The following is a 20,114-nucleotide window of genomic DNA, read 5'->3' as shown; positions in this document are numbered from 1 at the left end:
AACCGGATCATCAGGAAGTGGTTTTATTTCTGTGTTCCTGTCATGGCGTGTCTACCAACTACCAGACTACAACAATGAGGAAATGAGAGGGCTTGTGTTGTGTTTCTGGAGCTCTCACAAACTGAAATGTCTCTCTCTGTGGAAGAGCTGTCTTGTCCCGTGTGCTGTGAGATCTACAGATCTCCCGTGTTTCTGTCATGCAGTCACAGCATCTGTAAAGACTGTCTTCAGGACTTCTGGAGGAGCAAGAGAACTCAGGAGTGTCCCGTCTGCAGGAGAAGATCCTCCAAAACCGATCCTCCTGGAAATCTTGTGTTGAAGAACCTGTGTGAGTCCTTCTTGAGCGTCGAGGAGGTTTGTGATTTGCATGGCGAGAAACTCAAACTCTTCTGTGTGGAGGACAAGGAGTCTGTGTGTTTAGTGTGCAGAGATTCAGAAAAACACAATCAGCACAAGTTCAGGACAATCGGTGAACTTCTGCCATCTTACAAGGTAAGAAAAGACTCAAAGGCAGAACAGAACCTTACTATACAAATTTAGAAATTATATTATTATTTTTTTATTGTATATATAGCCTAAATGATAATTATATAGTAATAAAGACATAATTATATATTTATTAATTTATATAGTATAGTAGTGTGTATGTGTATATATATATATATATATATATATATATATATATAAATCATTTTTTTAATCTTATATTTTATATAAATATATTTATTTAATATAAAAACAACATTTTTCTTAAATATATACATAATCAATTAAAACAGTAGGATATAAACATTATGTAAACAATATATTTATCAAATTATTATAAAATATACAATTTCCCTTAGTATTAAATATATTTAAAATTCAATTTAAATATAAATTATTAATATTAACATTTATTATAACATATTAATATAGTTTTTTGTTTATAGTATATATATATATATATTAGTGCTGTCAAATAAACAATCACAATTAATCGCATCCAAAATAAAAGTTTTTGTTTACATAATATGTGTGTGTGTACGGTGTATATTTATTATGTATATATATATAAAACACATGCATACAGCTATATATTTTGAATTTTTTATTTTTATTTTATTTGTATTAAATATAACTACATTTAGTATAGAAAAATAACATATTTTTCTTAAACCTATACATGCGTGTATTTAAGTAATAAATGTACACAGTACACACACACATATTTTATGCAAACAAAAAAACTTTACTTTGGATACGATTAATTGCGATTAATCATTGGCAGCACTAATATATATATGCATAAACACTACATTTAGAAATGACAAATTCTGTAAGTGTCTATATGATATGATATCTTGGACAAAAAAAAACCTGAATCATGCTGACTTTCCAAATGGATCTAGGGATAACGGTAGGATTTCCTAATTTTTTCAATTGTAGGAGGAGCTCAGTATCAAGCTGAAGTCCTTACAAGAAAGGCTCAAGCACACAGAGGAAGTCAAAGGAGAGTGTGAGGAAGCAGTTGAACACATCCAGGTGAAGATTCACTGATTCACGGTCAGTTACTGTCCCTTCAGCTCACTCAACACACAACTCAACTCAACCTTATTTCTGTTTGTCTTTGAGACTCAAGCTCAGCACACGGAGCGCCGGATTAATGCAGAGTTTAAGAAGCTTCATCAGTTCCTCATCGACGAAAAAGAGGCACTAATCACTACACTGTGGGAGGAAGAGGAGCAGAAGACTCAGATGATGAAGCAGAAGCTGGAGGAGATGAACACACAGATCTCAGCTCTTTCAGACACAATAAAACACATCCAGGAGCAAATGAAAGCCAAAGATGCCACGTTTCTAAATGTGAGAACTGAGCGTGTCTGGTAAATTCTGACAAAGTGTATAAAGATTCATTTGATATCATTTAATTTATGCAAAAAAAAAAAAAAAAACCTGCTTGTGGATGCTATATGGGCCCCAAAAGCCTTTATTGACATATATAATGTATAAAAAAGGTAATAAAGGCTTTGGGAGCCCGGGTGATGAGGTTGCAACTCTCTCTAAGCATTTTAATTTAGATTATATTATTTTAATAGGATTTGAGAAGGAGTTTTTAAATAATAATTATTTATACTATTTTACCACAATATTTAAAGAAACAAAATAATTTCATTTGGCTTTATTTTTAGAATTTTAAATTAGATAAGAGTTATATTTATACTACATTAACTCGATATTTGAAGGACAAAATGATTTTTGTCAGTTTACATCTTGAAATTATCATGTGTTTTTAGCATTTTAATTCAGATAAGAATATATATAATATTATATATATTAAATATTATATCAGTTTACACCTTGATATTTTGTAGCCTTTTTATATAGAATTGAACACAATATTTGAAGGTAATTTGAAGATGTTTGCATTTTTTTTGTATTTTAATTTAAAAACAGTCATTTTAATAATGCATTCTTTTCTGCTTTTTATTTTCCAGAGCTTTGAAGCCACAATGGAAAGGTAAGTGTTCAGCCTCCTGTCACTCTCTTGATATGGATGTGAACTCAAACCCACTGCAGACTGATCTTCCAGAGCCCGGGGCCCACCGCAGGAGCCTCACATGAGTCCAGCAGCTTTGATTCATGTGGCGGATCACTTGGGCAACCTCACATTCAGAGTCTGGCTGAAGATGCGAGATATTGTCCAAAACGGTGAGTCTTTAAGTACAGTATATATTGCGCTCGGTTTAAACTGATTTCTCAAATTGATCGTTTCTCACTTAGATGAACTTAACTGATCAATATACAGTATGCTGTTTTGAGGTTTTGCTTGAACAAAAATGTTAGGCTGATGATACAAGGGGCAGCTTCGGTTAATTTTACCGTCAATGGCCAACTAGGTGATACACAGGGGCTATACCTGATCTAAAGTATCCAGATATACATTTGCCACTCATTCTCAGAGGTAAAATGCCCAAGTAACAATGCATCAGTGTATAATCAGCCTTAGACCTATTTGTAGCGTACTTCTCATCCAATAAATCACAGTAGATTTTGTGGTTTGATGCTTTTAGTATAGTGTTTTTGAACCATAAAGTGTATTATAATGTATATAATATAGCAGTTATAACACATTATTAATGAATGCTAAAGCATACTGTAGTATAAACCACGGTGAACTGATAAACTCTAATAAATCCTGTCATATACTTTAGTTTTTACTACAGTAAACTGTAGTGTATTGTAGCAATGTAGAAAACTTAATACAGTATTGGGTAAAGGCGTTTGTTTATGTTACTATAGTTGTTATATTACCACAGCAACTATAGAATTACCACAACAAATACTTTACTATAGAATGGTTCTAAAACACTTGACTTTACCATGAATTACTATAGTATTTTTTTCTGGGTCGTGTTTGAATCGCAGAAAGACGTCAGTGAAACAGCGATACAATGTCATATTCACCTAAAAAAAAAACATTCAATGGCCATAGAAAAAAATGGAGAATTGTGCAAAATACATATGCGCTATATATGCACAATATATTTATTATAGCATATTATATAATGAAAATAGCCTATCTTACTTGTTCTTGTTCTTCAAATGTCTGAACAAATACGTGATGAAAACAAGTTATGACATCCACTGGAGTAGGAACATACCATTGGAAAGTTATTATAATGTTTTTATGATAAAAACCGCATTGTGTGCGATTGACATGTTTGTTTACCAGCGAACAGGGCTTATTGTAGTACAGTTTACTGCATAAGTCGACAGAGATTTGTTCCTTGAAAAAAATGGACATGAATCGTGCCTGATTGTCTATATGTCCATATAAAATCAAATGAGATCCAAACTCAATTAAGAAATGTGTTTTTATTACCCAGCTCTTGCTTATCATGTGCATCCATGATAGATCTCTAGCTCTTGATTATTTCTCTCATCAGCTCCTGTGATTCTGGACCCCAACACTGCACATCCCGAGCTGAAGCTGTCTGATGATCTGACCGGTCTGACGTGGAGCACACACACTCACGCCTGTCCCGCCAATCCAGAGAGATTCAACGTCTATCCCTGCGTTCTGGGCTCCGAAGGCTTCATCTCAGGAACACACTGCTGGGACGTGGAGGTTGGCGACAATACACACTGGACCGTAGGAATAACCACAGCATCCAACCCTAGGAAGGGGTTTACATTCTTTAGCAAAGATGTCTGGTGCGTGTGGTACAAAAATCAAGAATATTTCTCATATTACCAGGACCAAGCCTACACTCCCATTGGGGTTAAAGAGAAGCTGCAGAGGGTGAGGGTTTTACTCGACTGGGATCGAGGAAAGGTGTCTTTTTCTGATCCTGTAACCGACGCTCATCTGTGTTCACTCACAACAACGTTTACAGAGAAACTCTTTCCGTTCTTCTCTAGCGTTTGTGTCACTTGTGGTCTGAGGATCCTACCAGGTAAAATAAGTGCATCAGACCAGCACAGTTAATGTGATTCTGTATACTTTATGTTGTAAATGTTGTGCATAATAAACACTTATTTCATTTTCTTTATTTCTTGAGATATTTAATATACAAGACTGGATTGACACTTGCACAGAGCAATTTCTATAATTTTAATTTTTATTTATTTACTCTTTACCTCTATTGCTGCTATGTAAATACCCTGTATAACCTGTTTGCACATTCTCCTCTTATACATTCCTGCTCATCTTAATATTTATTAAGTGTACATGTACTGTCCTGCACATTTTATTTAATAAGATTTTTAATTTATTCATACTTTTTTCATATCTTATTATTTTGTATAATTTTATTGTGTTTATATTCTTTAATAATTGCACTGTCCATGGAGCAGACCTGATTTACATTTCACGGCTGGTCATATGCTTTCCATATAACCATGTATGCGACAAATAAAAGTCTTGAATCTTATTTGCATAGGCCTTTTAAATAAATTCAAATCTTTTGTTTATAATCATACTAATAAATACTATTTTAATAGGCTTTTTTCCTTTTTTGACGTCTTTGGCCTAGACATGACTTAATTCAGAGATGAAAAAATATTTATCTTGTAAACGGTATATTAAATTAAAAACTATATTTTTTATGAATGAATAAGATGTTAATGCAATTTGTAATTTATTTTTTAATTTATATAACTCATTATATTCAAACTGAAATGGAAATACACTGTTCTGTAAAAAATATTTGTAATTATTTTTGTAAATTATTGAAATATATATATATATATATATATATATATATATATATATATATATATATATATATATATATATATATATATATATATATATATATATATATATATATATATTAAAAAACTAATTTATATATATAAATTTTTACTGTTTTAAATGCCATGGGCCACTAAATATGATCATACTAATGCAAGGGACCCTAATCCAAAAAATTACAAGGTAGCTATATATTTGCACATTTTTCATCATATAAAGCCAAAAATTATACTGTAAAATAATAATATAAATTTGTGTAAAACATTATTTCGAAAAGTTTTTTTTCCTACTCACTATAATGTTGTTTCATTGATTTTATTTTATTTTAATACTTTTTAGGCTTATTTTTAATGAAATTATTTATTAAGTTGAATCTATTTTTACATTCCTTCACTGTTTTTCCTAAACTTCCAAAACACAGAACGGAACGTTGATTCGCACACAGTTCCTGCGCGGATGCTATTTGTGTAACACGCGACAGAAGAGAGCTCAGCATGGTTGTCTCATGGTACAGTTATATGTATTCTTATTAGTAATTTTTTTTAAGGAATGTATTTTCAGAGAGCGATAGATATATATTTTCCACATATATATATTTAGTATTTTGCGCCTTACCATGAATGTCACGGGTCTGCGTTGTCGCTAGAAAGCTTCAAAATAATGTAAACATCTGAAGAAATTAATTATTGCAAGTAAGTTCGTGCTCGGTGTAATATAGAAAAAAGCTTAGTGCTTTATTATTTATTAGCTTAATTTGATAAAACCCTTAAGATGTCTGAAGTTAAGCTGAAGAAACATGTCGAAAATATTCATATTAATGGTCAATCCAAAAATAATAAAAAACAGAAACATGAAAACAATAAAAAAGCGTTCTTCTACGATACAAAAACAGTTGTAAAGAAGAAAACGAAACCAGCAACTGTAAAGAGAAACATTACACCCCCGACAAAAGTGGAGGAGTATTCGTGCAACTGGAAGAAGTTACTGCAGGTCAGAATTATTTACCATGGTAAAATCATATTGAATTCATGAATTAGTAGAGACATATGATGTTTTTACATTTACATGTGTGTGTGTAGACTCTTGCCGCAAATCCTGAGAAGAAGAATGAAGACACAAAACAGGCAAAAGATGCAAACGTTAAAGGAAAGCAGCTTCAGAAGACGCCATCAGTTTCCAGAGACTCTCATACACTTCACTTGAAAAAACCTGCACGGACCGTCAGACCTGCTTCTGAGACATCTGCAAGAGTAGAGAGAGATGGAGACCAACAGAACGGAAACAACCCCACCGGACACAAGCAGTTCAAAGCAGAGAAGAGGAAAAGAAAGGATGAAAAAGAGAAACCGGTGAACAAAAGGAAGAAAGTCGAGGAGGTGGAGAATAAAACAGCAGAGTATGTGTGCAATTTAATGCGGTTTTGTTTCATATGACTGTCCTGTGGACATGAGTTTCTGCCATGGAATAAAAAAAAAAAGAAGAAAGATAATTGCATTACTTAAATCTCACAATTGAAAAAAAAATATTACGGTTTTGAGTTCGTATAACGCAACCCAGAATTTTGATCAGAAATGTGAAATAGAAAATCTGGATTATGAGATGTAAACTCTCAATTGAAAAAAAAAATCATAATTGTGAGATAAAAAGTTGCAATAACCTTTTTTTCTGTGGAAGAAAGAAAAAAGTTAAAGAATTGCGAGATGCTCAGAATTCAGAAAAAAAGACATAATTGTGAGGAAAAAGGTTCTAAATTGCAACACATAAACTCTGAGAATAAAAATCTAAATTAAAAAAACAAAGCTAGTTGTAAGAAAAACTTTAACCCCCAAAATTTGATTATGTTTGTGCTAGGGACCTCCTGAAATTGAAAAACGTCTGCTATATTTATATTCAGTGTTATTTATATTAATTTATACAGGGAAAACATGTTTTATTTACATTTGGAAATATTTATTCTTTGCTTTAAATTATGATGTATTTTTCCATGCACTTTAGTACTGTTTCGTTATATTTATTTATTTCAATCCGATTCTTTATTTAAAAAAAAAAAAAATCTGTGAGAATTGCGAGACATAAACTCAGAATTCTGAAAAAGGCAAAATTGTAAGAGAAACTCAGAATTCTCTTTGAGAAAAAAATCTAAATTGCGAGACGTAAATCGCAATTATTCAGAAAAAGGTGTTAATTGTGAAATAAAGAAGTTGCAAATACATTTTTAATTTATTTAAATTTCCTGGTAGATTCGATCTTCCATACTGTCCTCTTTAAACACGGTTTCCTCTTAGGCCTGATCTCTGGTTTGATGATGTGGACCCTGATGACATCGAAGCCACCTTAGGGTCCGAGGCTGCAGACATCGTACGAAAACGTAGCGGGATGCTGAAGTCCAGCGCAGAAGTCGTAGAGCAAGTGCTGGTGAAAGAGCACGCGTTTGAGGGGTGAGACACCTGCAGCTGTCAGGCTAGTCATGGGTTTTGAGGGGAAGTGATGTAATCTTATGGCTGATTTTAGATTGACCCGTGCTGTCGCTATGGACTGTGAGATGGTGGGTGTTGGCTGTGATGGGGAGGACAGCATTCTAGCGCGAGTCTCCATCGTCAACCACTTTGGGAAATGCATCTACGATAAATATGTCAAGCCCACGGAAAAGGTTACGGACTACAGGACGGCTGTTAGTGGAATCAGACCGGCGGACATCGAAAAGGGTCAGGACCCCTCAGAATTGTCTCTATTGCATTTGAAAAATACTACAAATTTGATTAAATGGTCGTTTGTATAGAATAGTGCTGTCAAAACATTAATCGCATTCAGAATAAGTTTTCGTTTACATAATATGTGTGTGTACTGTATAGATATATATAAATGCACACTTTTAGAAAATATTGTTTATGTTTATATTCATGTAATTTAATTTATATATAAATATATTTAGTATATAAACATGACATGTTTTTCTTAAATATATACATGCATGTGTGTCTATTTATATATACATAATAAATATAAACTGGATACACATATATTATGTAAACAAACTCTTTTGTTTTGGATGCAATTGATCGCGATTAATCATTTGACAGCACTAGTATAGAATAAGAATGGAGAAAGAAATAAGTATTTCTCACAATTATATGTGTATATCATGCCATTTTGAGTTTACGTCTCGCATTTTTTAAAAAAATTGCATCGAAACACTATTTTGAGACTATTTCACGTAGTTCAGAATATATATCTTGCAAGTCTGGGTTAATATATTGCAATTGTCTCTGTTCCTCACTATTTTGAGTTAACGTCACCGTTCTTGGCTTTTTTTTCTCAGAATTGCAGGTTTATATAACGATTCTGACTGTATTTCTCACTATTTTGAATTTATAACTCTCAGTTATGAGTTAACATCTCACATTTCAGTCTTTTATTTCAAAATTGCGCATTTATAACAATTCAACAGGCTTCTGCATGTATGAGATTCTTAATTGTTCTTCATGTGATTAACAGGTGAGGACATCAAGACAGTCCAGAGAGAAGTGGCTCAGATTCTGGAAGGAAGAATATTAGTGGGACACGCCATTTACAATGACTTAAAGGTACAGTACACACAAAACGGGCCGGTGTCACGCTCGCATCGTTCCTGGTCTGTATGCTTTTTCTGTGGAAAACAAGTACCAAGAAAGCACCAAACTAGGCTTTATTACGGCATACGGGATTGGAATGGCTTGAGAGCGACTAATGATGATATTTTCAGATGATGTATTCCTTTAATGAACTGTCAGATTTCTTTTAAATCCCATTTTTGTCATATTCATAGATTTTGCTGCTGGATCATCCCAAGAAAATGATCAGAGACACACAGAAATACAAACCATTTAGGCAGAGAGTAAAGGTATGAAACAAAGTTTGCCGGTAACTTAAAAATCAGTATTATTTATAAATAAATAAATATGCCAATTTTAATTGCCATAAATGTCTCCCCTCTTGTCTTCTTCCTCAGAGCGCACGTCCTGCATTGCGTGTCTTATGCAAAGAGATTCTCAATGTTAAAGTCCAGCAGGGTGAACATTCATCTGTAAGTCTCTCTTCAACATCTAAGACAAACACTCATCTACAGTACATTCAGTTTTTCAGAGTGCATGGCTTGATCTTTTCCCCATAGACTAGCAATCAAACATTTGGGGTTTTGAATGTTTTTGAAAGGTGTTTCTTTCGCACGTCATGATTAATGTGTTTATTTGACCAAAAAATGCAGTAAAATATATTACAATTCAATTTAAGTGATTTCTATTTGAATATATTTTAAAATGTAATTTATTCCTGTGCTGCAAAGCTGAATTTTGAGGCATCCTTCCTCCAGTCTTCAGTGTCAGAAATCATTCTAATATGCTGATGAATATTTAGTTTGCTGTCGGTGTTGATCAGTTTAATGTTGTGTGTGCATCACAGGTTCAGGACGCTCAGGCCACTATGAGGCTATACACGCTGGTGAAGAAGCAGTGGGAGGCGGATCTTAAAGCGGCCCGCGCCGGTCAATATAAGAAGAGCCCACGAAAACCTAAAACTCCTAAAAACCAGAGCAAATGAATTTCAATCGGCCAATAAAAAAAAAAACTAATCGCAAAAAATTCTAGACTGAAACATGGATCTGTGCAGGGAACTGTTTTATCAACGTACAGTAACACTGTCTTCAGTTACGATATGATGAACTGTGTTTAATATTCCTGTCTGAATGTATCTTGAATTGTATCTTCTGTTATTTGAGGAATGAGAGCATCAGACCGTTCAGATTATCAGTGTTATATTGAGCTCTTTTATACAGAGTAATGTAAATGTATATTTTGATGTGACTGTTATTGGAGAATTTCATAGTTTTCTATCTGAACTGCTATTAAAGACCCCACACGATGATGATTTCTCACATCGAATTACACCAATAATGGCATTGAAATATAATGAAATCTTAACACAAGTCATTTTAACTATTAAAAGTAATCAAAATTACATATTTAAATCTTTTTCACACATGCAAATAATTTTTTTCTGTCTTAAAAAGGCTTGGATGTAATTCTACACCCTTACCTCATTTAATATTCACGGTGGGTTTATGAATATTTAAATTAGCCCCACCATAGTAAACGCTACAAAATAGTGGATTAAAATCCTGTCATATAAATTTTAACCGTCAAAAATTGACACGTATTAAATAAAATTAAGATTCCAAAAAGGAAAACATAAGAGGATTTACGATGCTGATGACCCTTAAACGCATCACAGTCTAATGAAAAGGGACCATAGATTAATAATTAAGCATATTTAAATCACCAGATATAGCTGCAAATAATAATTTTAAAAAAATTTACCACAGGGTCATAAAAAATAGTAGTTAAATCATACTTTAGACATCAGATGTTTCTTACACCGAAACAGAACAAGAAAGTGAGGAGGACAGAGACAAGTGTCTTTATTTAGCTCATACCTTCTTTTTTTTTTTTTTGCACATTATCAAAGTCAAATCAGTTACATCTCTATTATAGATCCGTGGATCCACACAAAAACACAGAGCGACAAGATCACTGCTAAACCGCTAACACTTCGTTCTACACTACATCTAGAAGGACATTACATCTGAGCTGGTTTGTGTGCTGGTGGACACTGTGTTATTACTGGAGATCATTTAACCTGCTGAACATTCATGCAAAACACTTTAACATTTGTGAAAAGTTTGGTGAAAGTATTTCATGAAAGAATGTGAGCATCTAAAAGGATGGATCTCACAAACACCCAGATGTATATGGAAGCCCGATTCCGGCATGAGAAAAAATGAAGAAGTAATTGCTACTTTTTATCTCACAGTTCAATTCAAAACTTTTCTAAAATTCTGAGAATTTTTTATTAATTTATATATATTTTTTTTCTCAGAACTGAAATATAAGCTTGCAATTCTGAAGAAAAATACTTTTTTCCCTTGCAATGCCAAGTTTATGTCTCACAATTGTTTCTTTTTTTCTGCCACAGAATAAAAAATAATAAAGGTGACTTATTTTCTTGCAATTGCAACTATATTTTTCAAAAATATATAACTGCAAGTTTCCATCTCATAATTCCATCAAATCCTGATACAAAAACGCAAAAAATGTTTCACTGGGAAAAACAAAAAACGCAATTACCATTTTTATCTTTTCATTCTGTAGTGAAAATGGGCTTCCATATATTTCAACCTAAAACTAAAAGAAAAAAAAGAAAAATTCCTCTTGTACTTTTAAAATGCATTTTCACTTCTGCATTGTAACATGATGACAAGTGTTACTTTGAGATTTATTTCAATTCTCATTGCTTTAGTCCTGTAACATAATGGTTGCATTTAAATCTAAATAAATTAAATTATATAAATAACATTTTATTTGAATAAATGGGATTAATTGTCATGAAAAAAAAAAAGATTTGAAGGTGAAATACAATCTACATCCTTGACCAATTTCATAAAATTCACCCTTTAAAGACAAAAGACAGTAAGAGTGTGAACACTACGGTTAGAGCATGACCTCTGACCTCCAAACTAATGTTTTTTTTTAGTTTTTTTTATCTTGTAGTATGTACCTTTGGCTTTCATACTTTCCACTGTCAGTGTTGAGACTGGCTCAGATAGATGCAGAAACAAGCAAACAACACACGCAGTCGTTTCTTATTCCAGAAAAGAAGCCCTTCTTCAGTGCAGCGAGAGACGCATGGCTTGAGAGGAAAGACAGAGACACACGCAAGTCCCTGAAGACGGAAGGTAAACCGCTTAAAACGCACTTCATCATTCAGAAAAACACTTACACCAGCTTTTCAATAGACTTCAGTCAGAGGAGCACCAGATTTCATTTCTGACAGGACGAGGGACTGAAGTACAGCATGTTCAATGGATTGAACTGTAGTTTAACAACAGACCCAACATTCAGCTTAAACTTTTGAGTCCCTCACAGCCTTGTTTGGGTGTCTTACCTGACTTAACATCTATGGAAAGAGCGCAGATCAGACTCTCAAAGACACGCTTTTAAGAAAGTGACAGCGAGGTTTTAGAGCAGCGCATAGCTAAAGTACATTCCACCGTTTCTTACGAACACCAAACATGCTGCAGCAAAGGATTCTGGGTAAAGGCCAGTTAGCAGAGGCACAAAAACACACAAACACACTTTGTTATAATCTCTGGGATTTCCAAAACACGTTTTTTTTACCATGCCTACACATAAAAAAAAACAAGCTTTTACAAGATTCAGAAATGTTCAGAACAAAGAATTCTGGGAGAAATCCCAATGGCCAAAAGTTCCCTTCCCTGCGCTGGTGTTGAGGCGAGGTTTGATACGAGAGACGGAGACGGTCGCTGAAGTTAATGCATTCATTTGCACTCCAGCTTTGGGTTAACTAACTAAAATATGTCAGTTTTTATAAAGTGAGATGAAAATGAATTTACAAAAAAAAAAACAACTGTGCATGATAGCGCAATTGAAAAAAATACACTACACAACCCATTTTATTTAATAAATCCTACACAAACTGATTTGTGCAGACTGACTCACGCTGTCAGAGGTCAAAGGTTACACTGTAACGTTACGTGAAGGGGTAAAGAGAGGGAAGGACGCAGCGGAGGTAGAGGAGGTTCACGGCACTGAACCGTCAGTCGTTCCTGTCAGTTTCTCTTCGTCGCCCTGTTTTTGGTGCTGCAACCGAGCGTAGCTCACCGCATCACCTCTGAAACACAGAAAACACACACTCCTCCATCATTTAGTCAATAATGGCTCAATACATCATGAAGAGTTACTCGGTGAAGAAATGATTTGTTCTGTGTGCAAGTAAATGCTAACTTCTTTCCAAGGGATGCGAGTCCGTACAGCACTCCTGTAGCGAAAGCGATGGCGTTACCAAACAGAGTAGTGATGGAGAAGCTCAGGAAGATGGGAAACAGTGCCATCCTGAGAGACAAAGTGAGATCTGTGTGAATTCTGATCAAATTCTATATCAGTGGTTGCAAGGATATTTGCATTCCTGTTAACTGATTTGGAAAGTTACACTTGTTACTCTACAAATTTCTCCTATAAGTCAAAAACAGCTCAGTGGACAATTTAAATTTTAAAAAACACTTTGTTTTGCAGTAAATATCAGTTCCACAGTAGCACTGGTTATCCAGTGAAGGGAAGAGCTCACCCGCAGTAAAACAAGGCTTTCTGCCAGGGTTTCAGACGGTCTGCACGGGCCGCTATAGCATTGGCAAACTCTACGAACTGACAGCAGAAGGGCACCTCACACAGGAACAACACAATCGCCGTCAACCTGCGGGAATCAAGAGATAGTTCCTCTTCTGACTGGCTTATATACATGGCTTGATGAACACTGGGAACTGAAATGTGAGTTCTTACACCATCCAAACTCCAGCCGCGATGTTCAACGGATTCACAGTCACACAGTTCCAGACGCCCATCGTTGCACATGCTAAAAAAATAAAAAAAACAAATACAGAAAAGTGTTAGATCTTTAGAAAATAAAATCTATATTTGTCATACAAATAAAAACACTGTGATCAGTGGTAAATTTGTGGTAAATATATATATATACTGTTATTACGCTCCTCAAAATGATCAAATGTCAATCAAATATTTTCTGTATATCCCAGGGTTTACCAAGCTAATAACTTAATGAATATAATTGAGTTACTTTTTAAATGATTCATGTAAAATAATATATAATTTGATTTAAAGTAGGTTTATTAGTGTTAAGATTAAGCAGCTATGATATATTCTACGTGTTGTAGAGAATCTGTTCAAACACACAGGACGGAGCAGCAGGTCACTGGACGGATGGCTTCGATGAGCAGCTGCTTCTGTCATCTGTGTCTGAGTATGTAGAAGAGAACAGAGAACTATTGATGCTGACTGACACACACACACACACACACACACACACACACACACACACAGTACTGCTGGCGCAAGTGTGTGTGTGTTCAGATCTAGTGCAAGCTCAGTCTTTGTGTCTAATGAATAATACAGAACAGAATAATACAGCAGGAATTAAGTGTATCTGCCTACAGCCAAATCAGTCAATATCAGAATACAGCCAAAGACAGACAGGTTGTGTTTACACTAGTTTCAAACTGGTTTACAAAAAGTTTATAGTACTGTTATTTTTTTTTTTTACTACTATTACATCTTTGAAAAAAAAAGGGATCATGTACAATTTTAACATAAATGTTCATGCATTGTACAAAATTTTCTTTCATAGTCCCTGTTAGATTGATCCTTTATCCTTACCTATATATATATATTTTTTTTCAGGGTTCTGTGGAAAAGGTTTGAGAAAATCTGTCTAAAAAATAAAAATAAACCAAATAAATATATGTTTGATCAAAATAAATAAATATATTTATTTATTTAAATTAATGAGTTGGAGTAAAATAATTAATAGATGGATTAAAATGAAATGTGTAACCTGATTTAAATAAATAAAAATAATGTAACTTTTATTAAAATAAAATATGTCTGATTAAAATACAAAAAAATATTTTTACGTAAGTTTGATTAAAATAAATCAAAATAAATATGATTAATAATTTTTTTGCCATATAAATTGGATCTTTATACATAAAAAGCTGGCTTTTAAATTTTAGAAGGCCCCCCTTGCTGATTATATTTGGGGGTCCATGACATCTAAAAGATTGAAAATCCCTATTGTACAGATTTGCTTCTAAGGAAGTGATGTCACTACGAACATCCTGACATCATCTTTTCATAATGTGATTTGCTGTAGTCATATGTGGTCAAGTCCAGCAAATGTCACGTGATTGTGTTGGGTGTAAGACAGTATCGTTGTTGGGAAGGTTTCAGATGCCATCACACAGGGACACAGCTGTCTTTCAGGAAACACATGGCTGATGCTGTTACTCTGCATTAAACAGCCATATGCCACAATCACGGGTGATACTTACATATACCACCCAAGACACCGGCCAGTTTGCAGATCCAGCGGTACCACCAAGACATCCCATCGTCTTCTGTGGCGGTTTTGGTTGGGACTGTCGCCTCTTCTGAGCTCATTTTCCACCGTTAAATTATTTAGACTCCCGATGTGCTGCAGTACCAGCGGCGGCCTGAGGGCGTCGCTTTTTCCCCGTCGAGGACAATGGCTGGAACGGGTAGCTGACTGTAATGTCAGCCTAAAAAACAAATCGCGTTATAAAGTTATCAACCAATCTGCAGCCGGAAATATCACTGAAAAAAACTGAATTGTAAAATCGTCCTGGATTAAATACAATGCTTTAAGGAGGATGCCGCTGCTCTGTGGTGCGCAGAAGGCTGCAAAATATAATCCAAACCTCTCAGGAATGCTGTCGAATTTTGGCTTCTTGAAAAATTTATCGTTTAAAAAAGTGTCACTGAAACGGTGTGTTCAGAGTCGGTGTAATGTCAGTTTAATTTAGTAACGCTACTGCTTTTGCTTCTCTTGTCTTGGAGGTTCCCTTGTCTGCTTTGTATTGTGGGTGGAGCCTATAATGCGTCACTGCGCACAAGGAGCTTCAGGAGCGTCAGCTGCGTCAACATTTGCGTGCAGTCAGGACTCTGGCGTTCAGACAACTAGTGTAGGGTAAACAAGTACAGTTACGTGTTTAAAAGTGTTTGCCATCATAACTTTAATACAGTCTAATAATACTACTAATACTTTAATACAGACTACGTCTGTTATTATTACTGTTTATTATATTATTATTAGCCTACTACTATTACTACTTATACTTTTATGAGATTGAGTCACAACCAAACTATTAAAGAAAGGGGGGAAACATTCTGTTGTATAATATTATTGTTCTCTGATATGTATATGTATAAAAATAAACAAATAAGTACATTTTAAATGCATATATTTTAATAATATTAATAAATAACTGAAATACGTATAATTAATAATTAGAATTATATTATAATAATATAAAATAAATAATTAAAATAAATATTATGTCAAGAAAAAAAGATCATTTAAATCAATCAATCTAACAATACAGTATTATAGTGAGTAAAAAATAATACATGTTATTTTATAAAACAAATTATCTTTCAAATAATATTTTACACATATTTAGAATATAAATTTTTCACAGCATAAATTAGGTCTTTTTTGTTGGACACACACACACACACACACACACACACACACATATATATATATATATATAATTTAAAATATATGGGTTTTTTTAAATAAAAACTGGGGTCCAGGAGTGTTCATGAAAAACTGTAACAGTAACAGTGTTACAAAATAATAGTAATGATATTAACGATATTAAAATATAATTAAATGATATATCGTTTATCGTATGTAGTATATCGACTGATTTACATTTGACAAAAAAAAAGTAATGTTAAACAATCAAAATGAAACATTTACTAAAAAGATTAAACATTTTATTTGTTTATTTGCATTTGATGTGACCAGAGAACTGTGAATATGCAAATGTTTTGTACAATTATTTAAATATCTATCTATCTATCTATCTATCTATCTATCTATCTATCTATCTATCTATCTATCTATCTATCTATCTATCTATCTATCTATCTATCTATCTATCTATCTATCTATCTTAATTTATTCGAACCATCGCGAGATTTTGTGGTTTGGCGTTAATACAGATCCTCCAAAACATAAGTCATCATTCCACCTGGATTTACTCAAACGTGAGGTGATTTACAGATCCACAAATATCATTATAGAACGCACAGCTTCTGTGGGAAGTTTGTGGCCAGGTGTTTTTGCGCTCTACGAAACTGAACCGGCCTGACAGAAGAAGATGAGCTTCTTATTGTGAGTTTGATAGTATGATTAGAACTAGAAGATTATTTCTAAATAACAACCAGTTTACTTCTTTAGCACGTCTTGCTAAAGAGCTTTTGGACCGAATCGACTTCGGTTCTAAGCGTGCAGATCGTTAAATGTGTCAGTATTTCAACCTGACAGCTGTGTTAAAATATGCAGTTTTTCAGGCAAATGCCTCGGCATCGAGATCAGCCCAGTTCTGGCACATTTGCACCGTTTTCTTGGCTCTCTGGGCTGGAAGGACGGCAGATCTTATGTAATGCATGTTTGTTTGACAGTGTGCGGTTAAAAAAAGTACGTTGTGTGTCTTGTCACTTTGTATCTGAGATCAGAGAGTTGCAGTGTGTGCAAAGCCTGTGATGCATCCAGAGCTGGAAAACATCTGAACTTTGCCTGAATGCTGTGCTGTTGATGAAATTGCATGAAATGCAATAGTTACCAGGCACTGCATGATGTTGCATCTATCATGAATATATTATCTTATGTTTCTTATGTTACCCAAAATATTGTTTATTTCAGTTTAACAGTCTTTCTAATCGGATGATTTTGGGAGGGAACAGGGTGTATTTGCTTTCTCTGTAATTGCTTCAAAGAAAATGTTTACATCCTACAAGAGGAAGAGAGGGAGGAAATCTCAAATGCAGAACATTTCTCAATCTGCTTCTGTAATCCTGAAATCTTGGGAAGAGTTTATTGTAATGATGGATCTGAAATTTAATTTACTGATAAGGTTGTCTAGCACCATCAGAGAAGCCTGAAGAGCTCATGATGTTCACTGGAAGAATGCGATTTTGGAGAAGTGAAGAACAAACACAGACATGTGATGTCATTGCAATTGTGATGTTTTAAAATGTGAATAAAAAAAAACATGTGTGAATGGTTTTGAGTGACGTGTGTTTCTTTGATAGGAACCGGATCAACTGCATGTCAGTGTTTGGAGATTTGGTGGATGGACAATTTGACATTCTTTAAAGGAGTAGTTCAGACAGAAATGAAAATTAGCTGAAAATGTACTACTCAGACTCAGGACATTCAAGATGTAGATGAGTTTGTTTCTTTATTAGATTTGGAGAAATGTAGCATTGCATCACTTGTTCACCAGTGGATCCTCTGCAGTGAATGGGTGCCGTCAGAATGAGAGTCCAAACAGCTGATAAAAACATCACAATAATCCACACCACTCCAGTCTATCACTTAGTGTCTTGTGAAGCACAAAGCTGCATGATTTTAAGAAACAAATCCATCATTAAGGCATTTTCATATTTAACCCTTTGCTTCAGGTTAAAATATGAGTCATCCATAATATTGTTTGTTGTCTCATAAGTTGTCTTGTCTGAATCAGGAGAGAAATATGCACAGTTTACAAGCAAAAACAGTTTTGAATCAATAGATTAGTGGGTTTTGATGTGAGAGGACAACAGGGTCAATAATTTTTTTATGAATTATAGGCTTAAAATGCCTTAATGGAGTTGTTTCTTACAAACATACAGCCTTTCACTTCACAAGACATGATGGACTGGAGTGGTGTGGATTATTGTGATGTTTTTATCAGCTGTGTGGACTCTCATTCTGACGGCACCCATTCACTGTAGAGGATCCACTGGTGAACAAGTGATGCAATGCGGGTAAAATTTTCAGCAAATTTGAATTTTTGAGTGAATTTTCCCTGTTAAGTGGCTTTTTTGTTCCAACCCTCCAGCGGGAATCGCTCGTCTAAGACGTTTAAGCCGAAGAAGATTATTCCAGAAGGTTCTCATCAGTATGAGCTGCTCTAACACGCCGAAGCCACGCTGGGCAGCGGGAACCTGCGGATGGCCGTCATGCTTCCTGACGGAGAAGATCTGAATTAATCAAATTAAACCACTTGTTTGTCAAGTAATATCATTTATTAGTCTAAATGAAGGCTTCTAAGAGTTGTAAAGCAACTTGCAGCATTTCATATGGTATTCAAATGATGTGGCATCAGCAGTTTGTGTGTATTGACTGACTGTTTTACAAAAACCTCAGCTGAAAGTTCAGCTTTGCATAACAGGAATAAATTATATTTAACATTACATTTGAAAAGAAAACTGTTCATTTGATTTCTAATAATATTTGACAATATTAATTTTATTTTCAATCAAATAAACACAGCCTTAAAGAGCATAAGAGACTTTCGGAAACATAAAACATTCTAACCAATTCCAAACTTCTGAACTGCATTAGGTTTGTTGTTTCTGAATTTGAAAGAAATGCTGCTTCTTTTATCTGTTTTGAGGAGTTTAACTTGATCGACCGTAAGGAGCTGGCATCTCTTCAAGAGCTCATTGAGAAACTCACTACAAAAGACAGATAAACTGGGAAAAACAGTGATCCTGATCTCACTGTTTAATGAATGAGAGCTGAACTGCAGACTGCAGTGATTCGGTTTGGTGTCTGTGTTGAAGCAGAGGAATATGTGATTGGCTTTCTTTGACTAGTGTGAATGTTAAAGAGTGTTTGATTCTTCATTGCTGTAACGCTGACAGTAAAAACATGGAATTAAATGACTAAACTTCCTATGCAATAATGATCTTACTTCTCCTCACTGATGTTATTAGGCAAAATTGTTTGAAGTTCATATCAGTGCTTGTTTTTTCCTTATATATTTCGCTTTTAATATGTCACTATTAGGGTTTTGTATACTAAACAATGAAGTGTGCTTGCTGGAATTGCTACTTTGTTGACCCACATTGCTGATGAGAAGCATTAACCTTGACTTGGCTGTGCATCAAAGAGACTAAAAGAAAAGATCAGAGTCTCTTATTAGCTACAGCTGTTTAAGTTTTGAATTTTTTCTTAAAGCATTGAATTAATGCAACTGGGTTGCCAAACATTTCTTAAATATTTAACCTGTTTACTTATTTAAGCATTTCAGTGGTACCCATTTGAAATTTACCTGTTCATATATGGTCAGTACAGTACTGAATATTCGGTATGTTGATGAATCCTGATTTAGATTCCTTTTTTTTTTCATGAATGTAATCGTTTTACTTCTAATTGTTTGGAGTATGCCATTGTG

At 34.2% G+C, this 20,114-nt stretch overlaps 3 protein-coding genes across 6 annotated transcripts; 2 read left to right on the top strand and 1 right to left on the bottom strand.

Moving 5' to 3' along the window:
• The first annotated feature begins 31 nt into the window (after positions 1 to 31).
• On the top strand, positions 32 to 4,937 carry LOC113038960 (nuclear factor 7, ovary-like). Of its 2 annotated transcripts, XM_026196779.1 has the most exons (7): positions 32 to 492; positions 1,429 to 1,524; positions 1,615 to 1,845; positions 2,478 to 2,500; positions 2,573 to 2,691; positions 3,930 to 4,111; positions 4,241 to 4,937. In XM_026196779.1, the coding sequence occupies exons 1-7, from the start codon at positions 127 to 129 to the stop codon at positions 4,469 to 4,471; spliced, it is 1,248 nt and encodes a 415-aa protein (XP_026052564.1). In that variant the 5' UTR covers positions 32 to 126; the 3' UTR covers positions 4,472 to 4,937. The 2 variants fall into 2 exon arrangements, with proteins under 2 accessions (XP_026052564.1, XP_026052563.1); XM_026196778.1 differs by having other exon boundaries at positions 3,930 to 4,936.
• A 759-nt stretch (positions 4,938 to 5,696) lies between these two features.
• On the top strand, positions 5,697 to 10,138 carry LOC113038957 (RNA exonuclease 4-like). Its single transcript, XM_026196775.1, has 8 exons — positions 5,697 to 6,229; positions 6,319 to 6,635; positions 7,525 to 7,677; positions 7,751 to 7,944; positions 8,735 to 8,823; positions 9,045 to 9,119; positions 9,228 to 9,302; positions 9,677 to 10,138. The coding sequence occupies exons 1-8, from the start codon at positions 6,011 to 6,013 to the stop codon at positions 9,812 to 9,814; spliced, it is 1,260 nt and encodes a 419-aa protein (XP_026052560.1). The 5' UTR covers positions 5,697 to 6,010; the 3' UTR covers positions 9,815 to 10,138.
• Positions 10,139 to 10,667: 529 nt separating this feature from the next.
• On the bottom strand, positions 10,668 to 15,761 carry cacfd1 (calcium channel flower domain containing 1). Of its 3 annotated transcripts, none has more exons than XM_026196773.1 (6): positions 15,516 to 15,761; positions 15,192 to 15,419; positions 13,627 to 13,699; positions 13,415 to 13,540; positions 13,075 to 13,182; positions 10,668 to 12,961 (listed from the first exon to the last, which is right to left on the bottom strand). In XM_026196773.1, the coding sequence occupies exons 2-6, from the start codon at positions 15,298 to 15,300 to the stop codon at positions 12,871 to 12,873; spliced, it is 507 nt and encodes a 168-aa protein (XP_026052558.1). In that variant the 5' UTR covers positions 15,301 to 15,419; positions 15,516 to 15,761; the 3' UTR covers positions 10,668 to 12,870. The 3 variants fall into 3 exon arrangements, with proteins under 3 accessions (XP_026052558.1, XP_026052559.1, XP_026052557.1); XM_026196774.1 differs by having other exon boundaries at positions 15,579 to 15,761; XM_026196772.1 differs by having other exon boundaries at positions 15,192 to 15,761.
• Positions 15,762 to 20,114: the final 4,353 nt, after the last annotated feature.

Source organism: Carassius auratus, chromosome 21, assembly GCF_003368295.1.
Source record: "Carassius auratus strain Wakin chromosome 21, ASM336829v1, whole genome shotgun sequence".
Lineage (NCBI taxonomy): Eukaryota > Metazoa > Chordata > Actinopteri > Cypriniformes > Cyprinidae > Carassius > Carassius auratus.
The sequence above is the reverse complement of the archived record's forward strand: the minus strand, read 5'-3'. Positions and strand labels throughout refer to the sequence as shown.

Excerpts from the sequence above, each read along its gene's own strand:
- LOC113038960 (XM_026196778.1), top strand. The coding sequence starts at position 127 with ATGTCTCTCTCTGTGGAAGAGCTGTCTTGTCCCGTGTGCTGTGAGATC. Across the intron at positions 493-1,428 it reads AACTTCTGCCATCTTACAAG|GAGGAGCTCAGTATCAAGCT; the intron begins GTAAGAAAAGAC and ends TTTCAATTGTAG. Across the intron at positions 2,692-3,929 it reads GCGAGATATTGTCCAAAACG|CTCCTGTGATTCTGGACCCC; the intron begins GTGAGTCTTTAA and ends TTCTCTCATCAG.
- LOC113038957 (XM_026196775.1), top strand. The coding sequence starts at position 6,011 with ATGTCTGAAGTTAAGCTGAAGAAACATGTCGAAAATATTCATATTAAT. Across the intron at positions 6,636-7,524 it reads GTGGAGAATAAAACAGCAGA|GCCTGATCTCTGGTTTGATG; the intron begins GTATGTGTGCAA and ends GTTTCCTCTTAG. Across the intron at positions 9,120-9,227 it reads CATTTAGGCAGAGAGTAAAG|AGCGCACGTCCTGCATTGCG; the intron begins GTATGAAACAAA and ends CTTCTTCCTCAG.
- cacfd1 (XM_026196772.1), bottom strand. The coding sequence starts at position 15,300 with ATGAGCTCAGAAGAGGCGACAGTCCCAACCAAAACCGCCACAGAAGAC. Across the intron at positions 13,541-13,626 it reads GCGGCTGGAGTTTGGATGGT|GTTGACGGCGATTGTGTTGT; the intron begins GTAAGAACTCAC and ends TGATTCCCGCAG. Across the intron at positions 13,183-13,414 it reads AAAGCCTTGTTTTACTGCGG|GATGGCACTGTTTCCCATCT; the intron begins GTGAGCTCTTCC and ends TTTGTCTCTCAG.